General features: G+C 44.3%; 2 protein-coding genes across 2 annotated transcripts in view; both read right to left on the reverse strand.

Moving 5' to 3' along the window:
- INTS4 (integrator complex subunit 4) overlaps positions 1 to 4,220 on the reverse strand; it is a 31,224-nt gene extending 27,004 nt beyond the window's left edge. Inside the window, exons 1-5 of the mRNA XM_066341236.1 lie at positions 4,161 to 4,220; positions 3,540 to 3,734; positions 2,140 to 2,257; positions 1,357 to 1,463; positions 967 to 1,152 (exon numbers count right to left, since the gene is read on the reverse strand). Coding sequence (XP_066197333.1) covers positions 967 to 1,152; positions 1,357 to 1,463; positions 2,140 to 2,257; positions 3,540 to 3,734; positions 4,161 to 4,214 — 660 coding nt within the window. The 5' untranslated portion in view covers positions 4,215 to 4,220. The remainder of the gene's footprint in view (positions 1 to 966; positions 1,153 to 1,356; positions 1,464 to 2,139; positions 2,258 to 3,539; positions 3,735 to 4,160) is intronic.
- Positions 4,221 to 5,565: 1,345 nt separating this feature from the next.
- KCTD14 (potassium channel tetramerization domain containing 14) lies at positions 5,566 to 11,172 on the reverse strand. The gene is made up of 2 exons (XM_066341237.1): positions 10,924 to 11,172; positions 5,566 to 7,720 (listed from the first exon to the last, which is right to left on the reverse strand). Exons 1-2 carry the CDS (start codon positions 10,981 to 10,983, stop codon positions 7,049 to 7,051), a joined length of 732 nt encoding a protein of 243 aa, XP_066197334.1. The 5' UTR covers positions 10,984 to 11,172; the 3' UTR covers positions 5,566 to 7,048.
- Positions 11,173 to 13,176: the final 2,004 nt, after the last annotated feature.

A 13,176-nucleotide genomic window follows, 5' to 3' on the forward strand; every position in this document is an offset into this window, starting at 1 on the left:
GTGTTAGCCATATTCAACCACAATTGAAACAGATAATTAATTACTTTACTACCATTCCTGAAACATGGATCCAAAAGCCCATGAGTTTTCATGCCATCTAAATCTTTCCGTTACTGAACCATGGGGACAGGAAAGTGTTTCTTTTTAGAAGGATGAGTAAGTACAATGTCCAGGAGACGGACAATTCAGAGAGATTCAAGTTCAACCTGATCTCCTCAAATGCATCTTCCTTCTTTGTCTGGAGTTTAAGAAAATTAATTCAAAGATCCTTGTTGACCATCACATTAGATGGAACATTCTTATCAACTTTAAGGGTAACAGAGAAACTTCTGTATCCCCACACACTCACGGGCAACTCACATTAAGCAATATTTCGAAATGATGTATGGTCTTTGCTTGCATTTCTGCAAGGCTAAAAGCTTCTGAAGAGTCCCCACACAAAAAAAAAAAAAACCCAAAACCACTATATAGTATATCTCATGAACAGTTAAGAGAATACTAATGACTGTAACCATGAAGCAAAAGATAAATGTTTGCTTTAAAACAAAGAAAAAAACTTCTTTCTGGACTCATCAGACAGGTTTCTTATCATAAGCAGATACCTGCTGCATTTTGGAGCACTAATGGTTTATTGTATTTCTGGTAACCAACACTAAATCAAGAAATAAACGTATCACTAAAAGAAAGAGCGTAGACACATTCAAAAGAATGAACAAGCTGAAAAGCTTCTTCACTATAGCTGAAACTGAAGTTATGAATCACCCAAATGCCCTTTGAGATCTCATGTTACTCTAATATTTCAAGACCTAGCTTATCTTCTCAGATAATTCTGATACACAAAACAGGCTTTTACTAAGTTAATTAAAATAATCTTTAAATCAAACCTCTTTGGATTAGTTTGCAGCCCTCTCTCAGCTTCCTTATACAACCCCAAACCATTTCTTCCTTGGTACCAGCCACACTTACCATTGCTTTTATAGCTGCAGTCCTAACTCGAGGGTCTTGATCATTAAAATGATCTCCTATTATCTTCTGGACATCTTTGGCTGCCTGGCTTTCAGCCTCTTTTGCAACACCTTTTTCCACTGGGCCAAGACAGCCAATTAGCTGAAGGCACTTATTCCTTACACCATGAGAAGAATCTGTTAAATGCTGTGGAACAAGAGACAAGCAGATGTAACTGGATTCTTATCCTTCTTTCAGCCCTTTGAAAGATTGTGTTATGTTTCCCAGCAGTTATTAATGTTAATACTGCAACATTTTGTTGTGAAAAATGAAAATAATTTAAATACTGACTACCTTTTTTTTTTCTTGTGGCAGTGACGAAAGTTCCCTGGCCCAGGGAGGCCTCCTTACCTTGCAGGCTACCTCCACCAGCCTCATCCTGACAGATGGATTCTCTGGGAGTTTTGTGCCAATCACTAACAGGGTGTCCAACAGCTGAGCAAGGACTTGGTGAGACTCTGCAAAACAGAAGAGTGAAAGGCTGTGCACTACTCTGCTGAACTGTTACCAGCTACAGACTGATCCCCCCTGGAAGGCCATCCTGAAACCTTCTCCTTTCAAGGCCTGAACCAGCCCAGCTCCCTCAGCTATGCCCTGTACACCACACACTCCAGTCCTCTACCACCTCAGTGGTTCTGCTGAACTCACCCAACCTCACCAGCACTAATCCGATACCAGGGAACCAAAAACTGGATGAGGTGTGCCAGATGTGGCCTAACCAGTGCTGAGTAAAAGGGTGCAATACCCTCCCTTGGCCTGCTGGCTACACTCCTGTTGATACAGCTTGATGAGCTGCCCGCTGTAGCATGATATAAAAATACTCTTCTAACACATTTCCATTTTAAGCAAAACTGTCTTGTAGAAGAGAGAACTTCAGAAGCAACAGCTCTCAGATGTAGATGCAAAAGCAAATTTTGCACTCCTTTAGAACAAAGATACAGAGCAGGCAGGTCAGAGGAATATTCTTTTCAGAACATGGTGTTATCTGTCATCATTCACAAAACCAGAAAATAAATACTCTAATCAGCAATTCCCAATTATACACCTGAGATGTAAGGCCTTGCCACTGTCCCAAATGCTTTGACTGCATGATTCCACCTTGATCTCAAGCGCCACATCAAAAGTGAGACTTACTCTCATTCTGAAGTGTGTTAATGGCATCATCCATAATGCAGTCTGGGGAAAATCCTGCAGTCTTTGACAATAACCCCAGCAAGGATGCAATCTTCAGTCTCACAGAGGCATCATTCTCCTGGAAAGAAACAACACCCGCCAAAAAAAAAAACCACCCAGCACAGCAAGGTTAAAGACAAAAAGAGAGCATTATGTTTTACCTACATACATCTACTCATTTAAGAAACAGCAAATGCTGTCACAGGTGATAATTACGTAAGTAAGCCTCATCAATTAATATTCCTTTAAAATAAATTTCAAAAGTTCATGCATCTAAAAGATTTATTTTGAGGCTTCTACAGACTCATGCACACAAGACTTCTGGTCATAACTGGATGGTCCCTCTTTCACTCTATTGCCAAGGATATCCAATGCAGAGTAGAAAGGCAAAAGGTCATCTGCATGTCATACCTGGACTTTACCAAGCATTTGTGCAACACTGAACACAGAGGTGCAGAAATATGACAGTAACAAATATCCCATCTTTCAACAAGAAATTTTACAGTTACAAGTGTTATATCTTTCAAGTGTTTAAAAGAGACTTCAGTGCCACACACAGCCTCCAAGTGACAAATGTGACACCAAGGAAGTAGTCTCTTTCTCAACTGAACTGAGAAACATTTTTTATTTTAGGGTTGAAGTTATGTGTTTGAACAATGGATACTGTCATCAGGACTGTTCTACCATAATATACAGGATTGAAGGAGCAGAAATTAGGAAGAAATTTAGTACTGAGAGGATGGTGAGGTACTGGCCCAGAGAACGTTGCCCAGGGAAGCTGACTCACCCCTGGAAGTGCTCAAGGCCAGGCTGGATGGACTTTTGGGCAACCTGGTCTAGCAGAAGGTGTACCCTGTCCTAGTGGAAGGGTCAGAAGTGGATGATCTTTAATGTCCCTTCCAATCCAAACCATTCCATAGTTCTGTGATTTTAAAAGTGCTGGTTTATACCACCTAAGTAATAGATAAAAGGTTTTTCCACTGCTAGAGAAAATTAAGAACAACGTAAGGATGCATCAGTCAGGAAAAAGATGGATAAGACTGAAACAGCTCTGGACAGCCAGGGTCCCTGGAAAACTTGACATGCCTTTTGTCCCTTGCCAAATTAACTTCCACACAGGTCATGTATGACACAGGGATGACACTGCCACACCCTTGTCAGAGGCTCCTGAAACCATCAGCACAGGGACCAAGTAACACAATCAGAAATCACCTGGGTCAAGGGCTACAGTTGTTCACTCTCAGCCCAGGCTGTTGGCAACTGAGTCAGGAACACAGAAGCCCGTGAGCCCCTATTCAATTCCCCACACCAAGTAAACAGGAGCAGAAGGAGCAAGCATGTTTGGCTCCCAGCTTCACCACCTTGTAATAATGCTCCAGCAGGATCCTGACAACCCCTTCCACGCTCTCCACTTCCACGGGTTTCCTGGCAAACTGGAGCAGGTACTGCAAGGCATCTGCAGGCGAGGTGGCTTTGCACAGGTCCACGTGGAGCGCTGCCGACTTGCTGGGCTTGGTCAGCCGCAGCTTCTTAGTGGACAGGTCCTCATGCTGCTGCTGTGGGCAGAGGGACGCGGCTCAAAAACACAGCACACCCAGACCCACTCCTGCCCAGACTGAACGTGGGGAGGCCTAAGGAAGCTCCCATGTCCCACGGCAGTCACTAGCCTCTCCTTCATCTATCCCAGGAAGAAACAACCTCAGACCGCTGTGGCTGTTACTGTCCTGCCCAGGCAGTCCCTTCTTTCAGACCTCTCCCCTCCGCCTGCTCCAGCTTTTTAAACTCGGGCCTGACCCGTCCCGCTCCTTCCCTACCCCTCAGGGGCCGCCCCAGCCCCGACGCCCAGCGGGCGAGCGGCGCTCCCAGATTCAGCGCCGGGGTGGGCCGGCGGGTTTCCCCACAGCTCCGCCTCACCCGCCGGCGCCTCCCGCCGCACGACAGAGCTCGGAGCCGCCCACCCTGGCCCAGGGGGCACGTGTTACCTGGACCACCTTGGTGAATTCCTCATACACCCGCTTCTTCAGGTGCGCCGCCATGACGCCGCACCGCAACCCGGAAGAGGAGCCATAGAGCTGCCGCAGGAGGGGCCGGAGGCGCGGCCGCTCTTTCCGCCCGGAGGCCGCACTCGATGGTCCGGCGGCCTCCCGTTGCCGGGGGGACGCGGGCCCAAGATGGCGGCCGCCGCTCGGCCCGGCCCGCAGCCGGCCGCGTGCACCCACCGCGCGTTTCGCCAGTGTTCGATCTTACGGCCGCCTTGCCCACCTGTTTCTGGTTTTTTTAGCGAACAAAGAAACGAATGTTCATTGGTTCTAAATGATATCGTTCTCTTCATTAATTACTGTTCTGTCCTCTACTGGTTATTTATTCTTGCTTCTCATGTTAATCAGTCCTCATTTCTCAGTATTTTTGTTATCTTTTTCCCAGATCGGGAGTTTTGCAGCAAATACTGAAGAGTCTTTGTTAGTCTCTTGTTATCGTCTGGTTTCTGCAAAATGCCCTTGTAGTCTATAAATTTTGCTTTTTTTTTTGTGTCCGCTTTCAGAACTACATCTCTCTCTTGCAGGTTTTGTTCATCAAAGCATATCAGGGTTAGTTTAGCAAAACTTCAACTTTCAGTGATTTTCCCGATCAAACTCTAACAGTTTGTGTAAAGAAACTTAGGCGCATTCTGGCTAGAAGTGACTTAAGACTAATGCAATGCTAATGAATAATATAGTGCTTGTGATTAATTAAAACAATTAATTAAAAAATAATTAGAAAATTTATTTCCATCAGAATCGTAGAATCACTAGCGTCAGAAAAAAATTTCTGAGATCATTGAGTTCAACTGTTAACGCAGCACTGCCAAGCCCACCACTAAACTCTGTCCCCAAGTGCCACATCCACACAGTTTTTGAGCACTTCCAGGGATGGTGACTTGACCAATTCCTTGGCTCTTCCAGCGTCTGACCACCCTTTCAGTGAATCAGTTTTTCCTGATTATTTTCCTGGCAGAACAATTTTTCTCGTCCTGCCCCTCACCTGGCTGCAGCCTCCCTTCAGGCAGTTGTAGGGAGTGATAAGGTCCCCCCTGAGCCTCCTTATCTGCAGGCTGAACACCCCCAGCTCCCTCAGCCACTCCTCATCCCTGATGCTGGAGCCCTTCCTCAGCTCCTCTGCCCTTCTCCAGGACACTCCAGGGCCTCAATATCTTTCTTGGAGTGAGGGGCCCCAAACTGAATACAGGATTTGAGTGTGTGCCAATTAAAGTTTCTCATGGCAGCAGTCCTACAGACTTCACAGGTTAGTTGGTGTGAGGCTTTAACTATTCTATACTGAGATTTTTTTCTCCTAATGTCTAATGTTCATCTCTGTTGTTGTGACTTAAACCAGTTTCCTCACCCTTAAGTCTGTACAAAGTGTAACAGATATCTTTAAATTAGCCTTTTGTCTATTGGGAGGCCTCCTCAATATCTCTTCTTCCGGGCTGAACACCAACAACCACTTGGTTATTATCAAAAAAGCCTATTTCCTAAACCTTTTTGTCCTCTCAGACACTGACTGTATCCATTTTTACCAAGGTTATGAATGTGAGAGATGTCAGAGTCCCTTCACACCTAGAGCAGAACTGCCCTGCAGTCACTGGAGTGACTCATGGCTGTCACTGGGGGAGGTCCATGCTAGGATAAGCACATCTGAAGCACAGCTTATCTAGGAGTGATTCAATTCTGTTACCCTAAAAACAGAACTTCAGGTCTTTAGAATTTGGGGATCTTGAGGGGAAAATGTCAGTAAATAAAGTATTTCTGCAACATTCAAAAAAATTTAAAAGTTATTTATTTGAAATCCCAGAGACCATTATATGATTCTATGGTTATTGTCCTTGACTGGAAGAAGTCCATCTTTTGAGAAGTAAAGGCAATATGATCTTTATCAAATCAGCCATTATGATTCTCAGAGTGATGAAACCCAAGCCATCTCCAGTATAAAAATAAACTTTCAAATTCTAAGATTTTTTAAAACACATTGTAGAATGCAACTTCTGTTCTGTAAAAGAGAATTAGCAGGCTATTGCTTCAGTACCACTTCCTTCCCACCAAATCATGGCAGGTTTTCCCAATTCTTTCAGGAGCTTATGTAGTTAGAAACAGCATCATCATAGTAAGAGTGTCATAAGAAAGAGATTAAGATTGTGTGGTCTGAAAGAGGAGTGTGTGTCCTTAGATTATAAACTCCTCACATCAGTGATGTTATTTTCGCCTTTTGTTGATCCTGGACCATAGCTGAGGTTCTCTGTCTTTCCTTCAGAACAAATAATAAATAATGGTAATAAATACATTGACTAGAGAGTAGGCTGTCTATTGGAGGAATAAGAAGAGATCACAGGACACTGAATCCTTCCTTTTAACTAAGATTCTAGTGTAGAAAGGAGGGAGGAGAATAGCTTTTGCCATCCCATTAAAAAACCAAATTTAATTCGAGTATGTGGTAATGTCACTGTTTCAGTCAGGATTTGCACATATGTGGCCTGTTTCCATTTGCACTGAGAGCAGTTCTACATGTCCATGAGACATATTTGGGATTATGCATTTCCCTTAGGTTGAGTGAGGTTGTCTCAATTCACAGATCCATATCTTTGAACTGAATGAATAGTAAGTAAAATCCCTCCTTTTCCTGGTGCCTTTTAAATCCCCTAAAAAGTTATCCCCTAAAGCCTAAGTAGACTGGCTCTTATGTGCTCTTTGATATGGCAAACAGACAAAGGAGATCCTTTCATTGGCCTGTGCATTTCTTCCTGTCCCTCTGGTAGCCCATGGTTTAGTCTCCACAGTCCAGGTCAATTTGTTCCAGTAATTGCTTTCTAATGTTCCCTATCAATGCTGGCACTTTGCTACCACCAGGTGAACAGGAACTTGTAGAAGAAGTCGTGCGATTTGAAGCGAAAACCTTTTTCAGCAACATGGGGCTGAAAGGATATTTTATACCCTTTGGCTTCTATATCCATTTGAATGCAGTCCAGCAGATCAGAAATACTTGGCACAGCCTTCCAGGGGCCAAACTTCACCACGGATTTTTTATCCATGTCCAAACTGTTCAAGGCATCCTGACACCTGGCTGCGTCCTCCTCGGTTCTGACCACGCACACGATGACGCTGGACTGTCGGGAGGCAACCGCTTCTGCCCTCGCGATGCGGATCATCAGCTCGATGTTCTCACTGTAGCTGGGCACACGAGCCAGAAACTGCCTCCTTGCCACCAGCTCCCCGAAGATCTGCGGGGAGTCCTCCAGCTGCTTGATCAAAGGCTCTATGTCATAGAACAGTGCCTCCTTGTAGACGTCCTGAATGCACTGCGTGGGCACTTGGTTACTGCGCAGGTACTCCAGGATGTATTTGAAGTAGGTGCCTGGCCTGTCGATGAAGAACCTCCCTTCAGAGTCAGTCCTGAGTTTGGGCTGGCCAGTGAACATCTCTGCCAGCTTGGAGCCAGGGTGTTTCTTCAAGGTGCTCAGCGTTGTTGTGTACATCTCCCCACCAACATTTAACTCCACGATTGGTGACAACTGAAAAAAAAAAAAAGAAATGAGGAAAAAAAAAAGTGACAAAAAGCCATTATCAGTCTGAGGTCATCAACATGGAAGTGTGGTAAATGTAATGGATAAATTCGTGTATCAAAGATTTGGTCTATTAAAAAGCTACTCCAGGGCATCTCTGAGATTCCAAGACCTGTGGTGCAAGCTGCGAAACCACAACATTTGCAACAGAAATGACATAGCCAGACTGGAGATGGCCCATTCATCAATGATGGGCCTCCAGTTCACAGCTCCTCAACATCTGATATCAGCTTGATAGGGGATCTGGAGGATGACCAAATCAGCACCCCAAAGACGAGATCTGGGAAGACTATCAACGTGCTTTCATACTTACGGGAACCCCTTTCAAGACCTCGCTTGGAAATAAAGAGATACATGAATATTTGGACTTTCAATGGACTTAGCCTCAGGACAAATAAACCGTATAAAAAACCCCTACACCAGACCTAGAGTGTGTGGCTGAGGTTGGATAGTACCGTTGTTACTGTCACTCTGCCCACCCAGCATTCGATCGATGTTGTCCGAATTTTATTGTGGCTTTTTAATTTTTTTTTAAAATTTGCTAAATAAATTCTGTTATTTTGAATTGGCTTCTTATCGTTTATAACAGAAGTGTCAAGGAAAAGACAGATGGTTGTGGTTGGAGGATGGAATGATGGTGTGAAGTGCAGTAGGAGTTCCCATTTTATAGGCATCAGATGGGAACCTCCACCTAACTTATTGCAAAAAGCAGATGCAGGATGCTTATACAGCTCTTGCAACCAGAGCAGCAGAGACTTGGACATTTCTAAATGGCTAAGTCTTCACCTCATCTCTGGGATGTAGGAAAGTGTCATTTTCCTGTTGGGAAAGAGGAAAAAAAGTACCCCACTTAGGGAAGCTGTGAGTCACTACATAGATCTCCTAGGTCACTCACAGGCATTGTCCCTGTGGGCCACTACAGCAAGAGCAGTATGTGAGCTCTCACCCACCCCATGTGCAGAGGGATAAAGATAGAGCCCAAAGCTGTGCCACTCCATTTTTATTATCTGAACTGTTCTTTTCTCTTCAAAGGAGAAACTAAAGCTCTTTAAACTTTATAAATAGGTGGCATCGGCTTCCAGTTTTCTGGAAGTTCAGCTACAAACACTGAAGACACAAAAATCCATTATCTCAGAGGTGCAGCACAGAAGCTGTTTAGCAAAGTACCTAAAAATGTATAATGGCTTTAGTTAGGAAGTAAAGAAAATATTTCATGCAACTGATGTGGACTTAAGAGGGAAAAATTTAAAGATTGTAGGTTTTTATTTTGACCCTCTGTATTAACACCATTTTCTGAATTGGAAGAGGCCTGAATACCTGGAAAACTGGACTTTTTAAATCGACCTTTCTGTATATTCAGTTGTGAAAAATTTTACTACCTTCCCTTTGCACTTGGTCATTTTATATAGTACTCAGCAGACAAAAACAAGAGGGAAGAAAGAAAGAAGACAGATCTTTTCCCTCCTGCCAACACTACTGTAATGCAAGTCACAAGCCAGGCCAGGGCCACACCTGCCATTGGGAAGGTGTGAGTCAATAAACAACGCTATTTTCCAGGAGCTCCCCTGCACTTTCTTGGATCTGATCACGAAAGGAGCTGCCTCAGTGCTGCTGGTCACATGCCTCAGGTGAAGCGTGTACTTAAGTGCTTAGCTGGATCACACGGGTACAGACCCATGGGATGACGTGAGCTGATCTCACAGGACACACCTGGAGAAGGGGGGGCTCCCGTGCCCTCTCCTCATCCTGTTCTTGTACCTACCTATGTGCTCTCTCATGCCAGCTCTGCTTCTCTTTCATCTTAGTGAGCTGGATTGGCTAACTGAGGATTTAACAAGCACAGAGCTGACAAAAGGACGGGACTAGAACAGACAGCCTGGTGCAGAGGGAGACCTTCCCTTTAAACAGGAGCAAACTATTAGCAGAAATTTGCTCACACCCTAAGCAAGCCAGGGAAGCAACAGAAGATTCAGGCCAGAGACCCTGCTGGAATATTGCTTTGCACTAGTGGGTAGTTTCATCTTTCAGCAATCATTTACACTTGGGTCTAGAAGACAAGCACCATTCTGTCTGAGACTATCTTGTAATTTCCACCCAGTGAAAAACACAGCTCAAGGCTGTTTCTGTAGTCAAGTCCCTCCCCATGAGCTTTGCCATTAGTCTATGAGATACCAACAGCACTCCCCACCAGGGATCATTTGACAGGAGAGTCTCAGACTTTTGAGCCTTTGTTCCATTTTCAGATGGCAGGTCAGATGTTTCATGCTGTTTGTCACTAATACAAATGGATAACATTTTATTCCTTGATACAGTAGCCCAACTAACTTCATGTTCTTGGCATCTTGAATCATTGTTTTAGCCTGGCATCAAAGTGGTTCCCAGCGGACTGGAAGTACTGGCACCAGCTGATTCCCAGTTCTGAAATGAGCCAGCAAGGTGACACTCAAGAAAGTCATTCCATCTATTCGTGCCCCAGTTTACTAATCTGTGAAACAAGCACTTCCATAGGGAAGCATTTTGCAACTTACAGGTGAAAAGTGCAACATAGGAAGATTGGGGTTTTTTGATACAGAGAGGTCTGGAGAAGAGATTGTTCAGCTTTAGCCAAGAAGACAAACTGGTTAGCAACAGACTGAGGGCAGAGGGGAGTAAAAAGAAGCAATCTCATCACTGATTTCTGCCTAGTAACACACTGCTTGTCTGGGATAGCCATTAATTTTCCTTACAGCTAGAAAAACTTCTGCTCCCACCTGATCATCCTGCATGTTAACAACACAGGGCAGCTTTCATATCATTAGAGACTCATATGACTTTTGAAAACCCCCAAAACCTACAACAGGCTTTTGTTTAGGGATCTGACCAATTGAATTTCACAATAATTGAGTCCCATTTCTTGCCAAAGAAAAGGAACCACTGTGGTTATTTGCTGTTTTCAGATCTTGCATGCCTGTGAGAGACCTGGCCCTCCTGTAACACAACAGGTACAAACAGGCCAGAGTCAGACACAGCTTTTTAAACAGAATCTTCTTAGAGATATATTTGTCTTCAGATTAACATATGGGGGGGAAAAAAACCCCACTCAAATGTAGCCCAACAGGGGTGCTTTGATCCCATATGAGGGAATTGTGCCCTTGAGCACATACCTTACTCACCATATGCAGGCTGCCGGTGACCTGCTTCCCAAGGGGCTTGTGCTCCGATGAAATACTCATCTTCCCCCAGAGCTGAGGACTCAGCTGTTTGGGAGAACCTGCTGCTCAGTGCTGGTGTCCAACCCCACGAGCAGGATGGCTCCCAGCTCTGCTCCAATCCTCTTTCACTTGGCCTTTCTTGGTTGGGTCAGCTTTCCCCCGCTCCCAGCCCAGCTGCTGCCACGGAGGCTCCAGTTTGTCCCAGGCAGAGTCCTGCTTCTAGTTGCAGGTGCAGGGAGAGGGGAGGGGACAGCCTGAAAGCGGAAGTATTTGCTCATTAGTTTTCTGGCAAGCAGCAAGGTGCAGGGTGGACTTGGCTGCCAGCACACACCTCGTGCGCTGCTATCTGAGTGGTGACTAAGGGCTGAATAATCCTTTTCAAGGGAGGCTCTCAGTGCCCAGGACACCTTCAGTGAGCCCCGTGAGGTGTGCCTGTGTGTCCACCTCTGCCTTGACAACTGCTTCTATCAAAACCAGTAAACATTTTCACAGCTTTTTGGCCTCCATGCCCTGCTGCTTTAAAGCACAATTTATCCCAAACAATTTCATTGATCCCATTTGTCACTCACACTGATGACAGATCTATGGGGCATCTACGACCTGTCTGAGGTGGTGGCATTTTCTTCCTCGCCCATACAATCTCTGGGCACTGAGTAATTTGTGCAAGGTAAATAAAACCAAACCTGAATCTTTGCTTGAGCATAAACCCTTCTTTTCAATGGGCCATAAATATTTGATTATTATCTTTGCATGACATTGTTTTCTAATATCCTGTATCCACCAAATATAGAATGTGGACAACAGGTTTAGTGTTTGTAAGACTATCACAAAGTCAAAACACTCACAAGGATGCAGTGAAGGTGAACTTGAAAGTACTTAAAGGGGGGCTTATAAAAAAAGAAGAGTGAATTTTTGCCTGGGCACATAGTGACAGGACAAGGGGGAGCAGCTTGAAGATAAAAGAGGAGAGATTTAGATTAGATATAAGAAGAAATTCTTTACTGTGAGACTGATGAGACACTGGAACAGGTTAAGAAAGCTGTGGATGCCCCATCCCTGGAAATATTCAAGGCCTGGTTGGATGAGGCTTTGAGCAACCTGTTCTAGTGGTAGGTGTCCCTACTCATGACGGAGGGGGAGTTGGAACTAGATCGTCTTTGAGGTTCCTTCCCAATCCAAACCAATCTGTGATTCTATGATGATTCTCTGTCTGTGTTAATTTATTAAATGAAGAATATTACATCATAGCTAGCCTAAATAACCTCTCCAGAGCCAGACCACAGCCCTGCAGGGTCTCCTTTATTTCATTCCAGGTGATTCTAAGTGCACTGTTGCTTTCAAATTTGTCTTCAGGCCACTCATCACTTCTGTGTCTTTGTTTCATTACGGTGGCAAAATTCCCGTGGGCATGATTGTCCAGAGATGTAACATAATGTTTGTAATGAGAGACAATATCTTTTATTAGATCAGCTGATACAGATGGATAAAACTATCCATGTTTTATGGCACATGAGGCATTCCCATGTGTGTCAGATTCTGCTTCAGCTTGCTTGGGGTTTTTTTTCCATTTTTTTCTAGTTTCTGTTGGTCTAATAGAAGGTGTGATCCCCTCTACCAACGTTGCCTCACTCTCTTGTTTCAAGCTGCTTCCCTGTCGCAGCAACCAAAGGAAAAATCTCAGACAATTTCAGCGCTTCCTAAAAATCTTCCTGGGGGAGATATTAATGATGAAAATTGACAGCATGGTATATAAGGAAATAATTTATACAAAACCTGCCTTGTCCTTATAGACACCAGGTTTGTTGCTTTAAATACTCCAGGGATTTTGCTGGATCTGTATCCCCTCAGAAGACAGCATTGATCTGAGCAGGAGCTTGAGGCACAGAAGGAAAACCAGTTGGAATTTAGACTGATTCACTTCCCTTGAAGGCTGTCCTCATGAAAGGCTCCATCAAAGCTGGCCCCAGACTCTTTTGAATGCTTTGTGCATTTGGGTAAACCAGTCATTGAACCCATCTTACATTTTGCTTTTGGTTCTCTGAAGCATCCTCAGGGATCCTCAATGATAACCTCTGTCTGAGTTATCTCTGCTGCTTTAAATAGAAATGCTTAAATTTTCCCTTTGCCAGACCAGCAGAATTGGTAGTGTTGGATGCACCAGTGAGGTCTGTTTGGGACCCCAGGTTTTGTGACTTAAATAAATTTTAAAAGAAT

This window comes from Sylvia atricapilla, chromosome 2 (assembly GCF_009819655.1).
Source record: "Sylvia atricapilla isolate bSylAtr1 chromosome 2, bSylAtr1.pri, whole genome shotgun sequence".
Taxonomy (NCBI): Eukaryota; Metazoa; Chordata; class Aves; order Passeriformes; family Sylviidae; genus Sylvia; species Sylvia atricapilla.

What these genes read in the sequence shown, in the direction of transcription:
- KCTD14 (XM_066341237.1), bottom strand. Translation starts at nt 10,983, where the DNA reads ATGAGTATTTCATCGGAGCACAAGCCCCTTGGGAAGCAGGTCACCGGC. An exon ending in TCACCGGCAGCCTGCATATG is followed by an intron (nt 7,721 to 10,923) that starts GTGAGTAAGGTA and finishes TTTTTTTTTCAG; the next exon opens with TTGTCACCAATCGTGGAGTT.